At 53.3% G+C, this 8017-nt stretch overlaps 1 protein-coding gene across 1 annotated transcript in view; it reads right to left on the reverse strand.

The window, feature by feature from the left end:
- Nucleotides 1-184: 184 nt before the first annotated feature.
- The window catches only part of SUPT6H (SPT6 homolog, histone chaperone and transcription elongation factor), a 60469-nt gene continuing 52636 nt past the window's right edge, over nucleotides 185-8017 (reverse strand). The window contains exons 27-32 of the mRNA XM_015827459.1: nucleotides 7543-7665; nucleotides 7001-7113; nucleotides 3929-4006; nucleotides 3466-3632; nucleotides 2765-2958; nucleotides 185-371 (exon numbers count right to left, since the gene is read on the reverse strand). Of these exons, the coding sequence (XP_015682945.1) occupies nucleotides 185-371; nucleotides 2765-2958; nucleotides 3466-3632; nucleotides 3929-4006; nucleotides 7001-7113; nucleotides 7543-7665 (862 nt within the window). The remainder of the gene's footprint in view (nucleotides 372-2764; nucleotides 2959-3465; nucleotides 3633-3928; nucleotides 4007-7000; nucleotides 7114-7542; nucleotides 7666-8017) is intronic.

An 8017-nucleotide genomic window follows, 5' to 3' on the forward strand; every position in this document is an offset into this window, starting at 1 on the left:
AGCCGCAAGGCCGGCTCGGGGCCAAGACGCCTGCAGCCTCCTTGAGTCTCTGCTCCCCACGTAGGGCGCCGCCCGGCGTCCCCGGCACGCTTTTTCCCGCTCGGGGGGGAGAAGCGAACGAGAGGGAGGAGACGGCGCGAGGTGGCTGAGCGGTGTGGGTCAGCTTGGCTCCGGCCGCGGGGGACTACCGGTCCATCTCATCCAGGAGCGGGGTGGCGTCTCCGGCCACGGACATGGGCGTGCTCTCGATCATGGGGCTGGGCGAGGGCCGAGGGGTCAGCCGCTGCTTCTGCTTCCGGCGCTCGGCCTCCTTCTCCTGCAGCCACTGTTCGGCCATCTTGCCCCAGTCGATGGGCACCTGGGAGCTGGACCTGCCGAGGAAATGGGGGAGGCCATGAGGACTGGTGGCATGGCTCCCTTCAGCAGCGGCTGCGTCCTATGGGGGGGGCGTCCTATTGGCTGGGGTGTCCAAGCTTGGCCCCTTTAAGACTGGTGGACTTCAACTCCCGGAATTCTATCCCATCCTATTCTATATTCCATTCTATTATTCTACTCTACTCTACTCTATTCCATTCCATATTTTCTATTCTATTCCTATTTTAATTCTATTCTATTTTATTCCATATTCTATTCTATTCTATTCTATTCTATTCTATTCTATTCTATTCTATTCTATTCTATTCTATTCTATTCATTGTTATTTCTATTCTAATTGTTATTTCTATTCTATTCTATTCTATTCTATTCTATTCTATTCTATATTTTCTATTCTATTCCTATTTTAATTCTATTCTATTTTATTGCATATTCTATTCTATTTTATTCTATTCTATTCTATTTCATATTTTCTATTCTATTCTATTCTATTCTATTCTATTCTATTCTATTCTATTCTATTCTATTCTATTCTATATTTTCTATTCTATTCCTATTTTAATTCTATTCTATTTTATTGCATATTCTATTCTATTTTATTCTATTCTATTCTATTTCATATTTTCTATTCTATTCTATTCTATTCTATTCTATTCTATTCTATTCTATATTTTCTATTCTATTCCTATTTTAATTCTATTCTATTTTAATTCTATTCTATTTTATTCCATATTCTATTCTATTCTATTCTATTCTATTCTATTCTATTCTATTCTATTCTATTCTATTCTATTCTATTCTATATTTTCTATTCTATTCCTATTTTAATTCTATTCTATTTTAATTCTATTCTATTTTATTCCATATTCTATTCTATTCTATTCTATTCTACTCTACTCTATTCTATTCTAATCTGATGATGTTCCCTAGTTGGGTTATGAAACGTCTGCAAGAAAACCCCCCAGCTCAGAGAGCACCAAGGACCCCACAGTCCTCCTCCTCCTCCACTCTGCAACCCCCCCCTTCTAGCACTGAGGGTGTTCCCTCGCTTGGGTCATGGAAGAGTCTGCAAGGGAACATCCAAGCTCAGAGGACCCCCAGGTCAACCCTGAGCCACAGACGCTCCCCCGGGTTGACCTGGAAGCCCCCTTCTGCAGGGGGGGCTGCTGGGCACCCGGCCCCGGCTTCTCCCCCAGGTGAGGCCCCTTCCTGGCAAGGCTTCCCCCTAAACCCAGCCCAAGGGCATATGCAGAGATTCCCCGCTGGGGAGGGAAAGTCACCCGGTGAAGGGATTGCAATCCCCCCCCCATCCATCAGCTGGGTCCATCAAGAAGAACCAAGCTAAAGAGGAAAGGAGCCCCTTTGTTCCTTGAAATGGGGTCCCCCAAAGTGCTTTTCCCAAAAAGGCAACTGGACTTTCTTGGGTTTTTCCTTGAAAACATTTCGCTTCTCCTTCAAGAAGCTTCTTCGGTTCTTCAGACGTCCTTCCTTCTTTGTCTGTCTGTCTGTCTGATCTGCCACTCAATTGGCCTTTCTTTCTTTTCTTTCTTTCTTTCTTTCTTTCTCTTTCTTTTCTCTTTCTTTCTCTTTTCTTTCCCCTTCCTTCCTTCCTTCCTTCCTTCCTATTTCTTTCTCTCTATTTCTTTTTCTTTCTTTTCTTTCTTTCCTCTTCCTTCCTTTCTTTCCCCCCTTCCTTCCTTCCTTCCTTCCTTTCTTTTTCTTTCTTTCCACTTCCTTTTTTTCTTTCTTTTCTTTCTTTCCTTTCCCCTTCCTTCCTCCCTCTTCTTTCTCTTTTTTCTTTTCCCTTCCTTCCTTCCTTCTTACCTTCTTTTTCTTTTTTCTTTCCCCTTCCTTTCTTCCTTTTTTCCCCTTCCTTCCTTCCTTTCTTTCTCTTTCCTTTTTTTCCTTTGTTTTTCTTTTCTTTCTTTCTTTCTTTCTTTCTTTCTTTCTTTCTTTCTTTCTTTCTTTCTTTCTTTCTTTCTTTCTTTCTTTCTTTCCCCTTCCTTTCTTTCTCGCTCTCTCTCCTTATCTCTCTCTTTCCTTCCTTCCTCCCTCCCTCCCTCCCCTCTCTCCCCCCCCTCTGAAGAACTGAAGAAGCTTCTTGGATGAAAAGCAAACCATTTTCAGGAAAAAAAGCACCTTTGGGACAACCAGGAGGGTTGAGAATCTCCCCAGCCCCCTTCAGAGGGGATGTGACCCAGGAGCCCCCCCTTCCCAGGCCCCAGAAGGAGAGGTGCCCCCTGCCCCCCCCATTCTCCCAGCCAGGCCTGGCTTCCATGGGCTGCTCAGACAGGCAGCCAGCCGGCCAAGGGGAGCGGAGCCTCGGAGGGGGTCCCTGGAGCGCCCTCCCACCCACCCCACTTGTGGGGGGGGGGGAGGTCTTGCTTACTTGGGGGGCTGCCGTTGCCCGGAGCTGGAGGAAGGCTGCTGTGAGGGCGGCTGAGACTGGGTGGACTGGGGGGTGGTGCTGGCCTGGAGCTGGTGGTACTGGGGGGTGGTGATGGGCTGGCTGGGGGTGGTGTAGGAGTAGCTGGGGGTCAGCAAAGGGGTGGCCACCGGCTGCTGGGCGGGCGTGGTGAAGACCTGCAATGGAAGAGAGACACGTCACAAGTCAGGGGCGCAGAGGGGCCGCTGTGCAGAAACCCTGACTTACAACCGTTCGTTTAGTGACCGTTAAAAAAAAGTGACTTATGACCATTTCTCACACAACCACTGCCATGTCCTTTTGGTCGCCTGATCAAAATTGGCAACTGGCATGTACTTACGACGGTTGCGGTGTCCCGGGGGTGTGTGTCACGTGATTCCCCCTTTGGTTCGCTTAAACCACCAGAGTGATTTGCTTAGCAGCTGAGGCAAACGGTCATAAAATGGGGCACGACTCGCTTAACAAGACCCCCCCGCCCATCTTACTCAACAATGGAAACTTTGGGTTCCGTTGCGGTCGTTAAGTGGAGGACTGCCTGCAGCCAGAAGACGCGCCCCCCCGTTGGGCACAGGGCCTCTGGGCAGAACAGCTGCCCCGCTGCCCCAGCTGAGGTGGGGCACTGCCGGGCGACTCGGCTGGGCCCCCGACCCCTTCCGCCCACTCACGTGGTATGCGCTGCTGCCTCCGCCGCTGCCCCCGTAGCCGTACTGGCTGGAAGCCCACTGTGCAGGGGTGGCGTTGGCGTTTTGGCCCTGGCCGGTCACGGCAGCGATGGCGCTGAACATCTGAGAGGTCATGTTTTGCGGCAAGGCGTTGACGGCTCGGGTCAGGTCTGCGGGGAGAGAGGGGGGGAAGGCGGTTAGATGGGGAGGGTCTCCAACCTTGGCCCCTTGACGACGTGCGGACTTCAACTCCCAGAATTCCCCAGCCAGCTATAGCTGGCTGGGGAATTCTGGGAGTTGAAGTCCACACGTCGTCAAGGGGCCAAGGTTGGAGACCCCTGGGTTAGATCTCTCTCTCTCTCTCTCTCTCTCTCTCTCTCTCTCTCTCTCTCACACACACACACACAGACACACACACACACACCAGGGAGGGTGGTGGTGCCCCGCGGCCTCTGCCGAGACTCACCTGCGAGGTTGATGTTGGCAGGGGTGGCGTTGATGGAGGCGGGCGTCCGGGTTCGGCTGCTGCTGCTGGGAGTGACACCTGAGCAGGGAGGGGGGGGGAAAGAGGGAGGAACAGTCAGGTGAGAGACAGGTGAGTGGTCCAGGTAAGAGCGTCAGCCAGCCGGCCGCTGGCTGGGATATTCCTCTCTCTGGCTGGGCTGGCGCACGCGAAGGGAGCAGCCCAGAGCTGTGGGCCGATTGGAAGGGGGCCTCTGGCTCCGCTGGGCAGGAAGCGGACCGCCAGGGAAGGGGATTCTGGACTTTGTAGTTTTCTGGACAGAGTAGGAGGAGCATCATCCTCAACAGGCACGGTTGACTCAGCTTTCCATCCTTCGGTAAAAGGAGATGGTTGGGGGCAAATAGGCTGGAACTCTGTAAACCACTTAGGGAGGGTTGTAAAGCACCGTGAAGCGGTATATAAGTCTAAGTGCTGCTGCTTGGGAAGGAAGGAAGGAAGGAAGGAAGGAAGGAAGGAAGGAAGGAAGGAAGGAAGGTGAGAAGGAAGGAAAGAAAGGAATGAAGGAACATGAGAAGGAAGGAAGGAAAGCAAGGAGAAGGAAGGAAGGAAGAAGGAAGGAAAGTGAGAAGGAAGGAAGGAAGGAAAGAAAGAAAGAAAGAAGGAAAGTGAGAAGGAAGGAAAGGAAGGAAAGTGAGAAGGAAGGAAGGAAAGCAAGGAGAAGGAAGGAAGGAAGGAAAGTGAGAAGGAAAGAAAGGAAGGAAGGAAAACAAGGAGAAGGAAGGAAAGGAAGGAAAGTGAGAAGGAAGGAAAGAAGGAAGGAAAGGAAAGAACGAAGGAAAGCAAGGAAGGAAGGAAAGTGGGAAGGAAGGAAGGAAGGAAGGAAAGTGAGAAAGAAGGAAGGAAAGCAGCTGTGCGTGGCGCAGTGGTTAGAATGAAGCACTGCAGGCTGACTCTGCCCACAGCCAGGAAGTTCGATCCTGACCGGCTCCAGGTTGACTCAGCCTTCCGTCCTTCCGAGGTGGGTAAAAGGAGGACCCAGGTGGTTGGGGGGAAACTGGCTGACTCTGTAAACCGCTTAGGGAGGGCTGTGAAAGTACTATGAAGAGGCCTGTAAGACTAAGTGTTGTTGCTATTGCTATCTTCTTTGTGGCAACTCCTCAATCCTGGAAGACTGCTTGCTATTAGCTGTGGCCCCAGGAACTCAGAGGCACCAGCGGGCCCTTTCAAGGGGCAGCTGCAGGGCAGGGAACCAGCCCCCCAGTCCATGGCCGGAGCCAGCAGCAGCATCGCCCACCCCCCAGCCCTGTTAGCCTTCCGTAAAGCAGTTAAGGACGGGGCTATGCTCCAGAGCCTGGGGGGGCCACACACGCCGGGGCCCCCGACTCCTGGCTCCATGGTTAGCAGGCCGGGTGTCTGGCTCGGTATGCGCTCAAATTAGACATTTTAACGGTTTTTACTGCTTTTGCTATTTTAAAATGTTTTTTAAGAATTCAAGTATAACCCATGTTTTTGAATCGTGGGCCACCCAGAATAGTTTGCTGAGATGGGCGGCTATGCAAATGAAATCAAATCAAATCAAAAATAAAAAAATGAATAAATAAAAAACATCCTTCCAGGCCGAGGCAGGGAAGGCGCTCCCTGGCTTTCCTCTGCTCAGAGCCGTTTGCTGAGATGGGGGGCTACAGAAATCAGCCAGCCAGCCAGCGTCAGTTAGCCAGTCAGTGTCACCCAGTCAGTGAGTCAGTGTCAGTGAGTCAGTGTCAGTCAGCCAGTCAGTGTCAGTTAGTCAGTGTTAAGTCAGTGAGTCAGTGTCAGTCAGTCAGTGAGTCAGTGTCAGTGAGTGAGTCAGTGTCAGTCAGTACCAGCCAATCAGTCAACCAGTGTCAGCCAGTCAGTGAGTCAGTGTCAGTCAGTGAGTGAGTCAGTGTCAGTCAGTGAGTCAGTGTCAGTGAGTCAGTGTCAGTCAGCCAGTCAGTATCAGCCAATCAGTGTCAGCCAGTGATTGAGTCAGTGTCAGTGAGTGAGTGTCAGTGAGTGAGTCACTGTCAGTCAGCCAGTCAGTGTCAGCCAGTCAGTGAGTCAGTGTTGTCAGTGAGTCAGTGTCAGTGAGTCAGTGTCAGCCAGTCAGTCAGTGTCAGTTAGTCAGTGTCAGTCAGTGTTAAGTCAGTGAGTCAGTGTCAGTGAGTGAGTCAGTGTCAGTGAGTGAGTCAGTGTCAGTCAGTATCAGTCAGCCAGTCAGTACCAGCCAATCAGTCAACCAGTGTCAGCCAGTCAGTGTCAGCCAGTGAGTCAGTGTCAGTCAGTGAGTGAGTCAGTGTCAGTCAGTGAGTCAGTGTCAGTCAGTGTCAGTCAGCCAGTCAGTATCAGCCAATCAGTCAGCCAGTGTCAGCCAGTCAGTGAGTCAGTGTCAGTCAGTGTCAGCCAGTCAGCCAGTCAGTGTCAGCCAGTCAGTGTCAGCCAGTGATTGAGTCAGTATCAGTGAGTGAGTGTCAGTGAGTGAGTCACTGTCAGTCAGCCAGTGTCAGCCAGTCAGTGAGTCAGTGTTGTCAGTGAGTCAGTGAGTGAATCAGTCAGTCAGTGTCAGTCAGCCAGTCAGTGTCAGTCAGCCAGTCAGTGTCAGTCAGCCAGTCAGTGTCAGTCAGTCAGTGTCAGTCAGTCAGAGTCAGTGTCAGTGAGTCAGTGTCAGTCACTTAGTCACTGTCAGCCAGCCAGCCAGTCAGCCAAACTAACCAACCAACCAACCAACCAACCAGGCCGAGGCAGGGAAGGTGCTCCTTGGCTTTCCTCTGCTCAGAGTTGTTTGCTGAGGTGGGTGGCTATACAAATCAGCCAATCAATCAACCAACCAACCAATCAATCAAACCCACCCTTCCAGGCCGAGGCAAGGAAGGCGTTCCCTGGCCTTCCTCCGGTTCAGCTGCTCCACAGGGCAACAGCTGCTGCATGGAGGAGCCCAGAGAGCGACCGGGGGGGGGGGGGGGGGGGGGGGGGGGGGGGGGGGGGGGGGGGGGGGGGGGGGGGGGGGGGGGGGGGGGGGGGGGGAGAGAGGAGGAGGAGGAGGCACCTGGGCCTTACCTGGGACGGGGTCCTGGTAGTGATCCTTGAACCACCGGAAGAGGCCGTTGACCGTGGGGAAGATGTGGTTGCGGTACCGGAATCCCTCTGGCGTCACCGTCACGTACTCGATTCTGTGGCGAGAGACTCTTGTGGCAACTCTGGCCAAGGTGGGCTGTCGGGCCAGCCTAGGGGGAGGGTCAAGAGGCCCACCCCCCCAGCCTTCTGACCCTGGCTTGCCTGTTTGCCAAAAGAAGCCAGGAAGGCAGAGACCGGAGTGGGCAAGCATGGGAGACCTCCCAGGGCGCCTGTCAGGTCCCAGAGGCTGCAGACCAGCTCCTGAGAGGGGAGCTCCTCCGCCTGCCATCCCCCCTCCGGCACTTGGGGGAAGGGGGCCTGGGGAAGGGGCTTCCCTCCGCTCTGGGTGCGGGAGGCCCTGGGGTCGACCCCTGGGGACCCCCCTGAAAAGGCCGCTGGGCCTAGCCAAGGAGCGGCCGAAGGGCCTGACTGACCGGCGCTGGTCCGGGAGGGGGGGGACAATGGGGAGGGGGGGGCAGACCCACCTGGGCTTCCCTCGGGGCTGGTAGCCCAGCAGGAACTTCCCCGGAAGGTCCTTGCAGGCGCAGATGAAGTAGGGGATGAAGGTGGGCTTCTCCTTCTTGGTCTTAATCAGCAGCTCCTCCAGTCTCTGAGGGAGGGGAGAGAGAGAAGGGGAGGGAGGGAGACAGAGGGAGGGAGGGAGGACAGAGGAGAGGAACAGAAAGGGAGGGAGAGGGAGGGAGAGAGGAGAGGGAGAGAGGAGAGGAAGGGAGAGAGGGAGAGAGGAGGGAGAGAGGAGAGAGAGAGAGGGGAGGGAGAGAGAGAGAAGAGAGGGAGAGAGAGGAGAGGGAGAGAGGAGAGGAAGGGAGAGAGAGGGAGAGAGGAGAGGGAGAGGGAGAGAGAGGAGAGGGAGAGAAAGGGAGGGAGAGGAGAGGGAGGGAGAGAGAGAGAGGGAGAGAGAAAGGAAGGGAGGGAGAGAGGGAGAGAGAGAAGGAGAGA

The sequence above is a fragment of the Protobothrops mucrosquamatus genome, unplaced genomic scaffold (genome assembly GCF_001527695.2).
Source record: "Protobothrops mucrosquamatus isolate PMUCROS unplaced genomic scaffold, P.Mucros_1.0 scaffold3712, whole genome shotgun sequence".
Classification (NCBI taxonomy): domain Eukaryota; kingdom Metazoa; phylum Chordata; class Lepidosauria; order Squamata; family Viperidae; genus Protobothrops; species Protobothrops mucrosquamatus.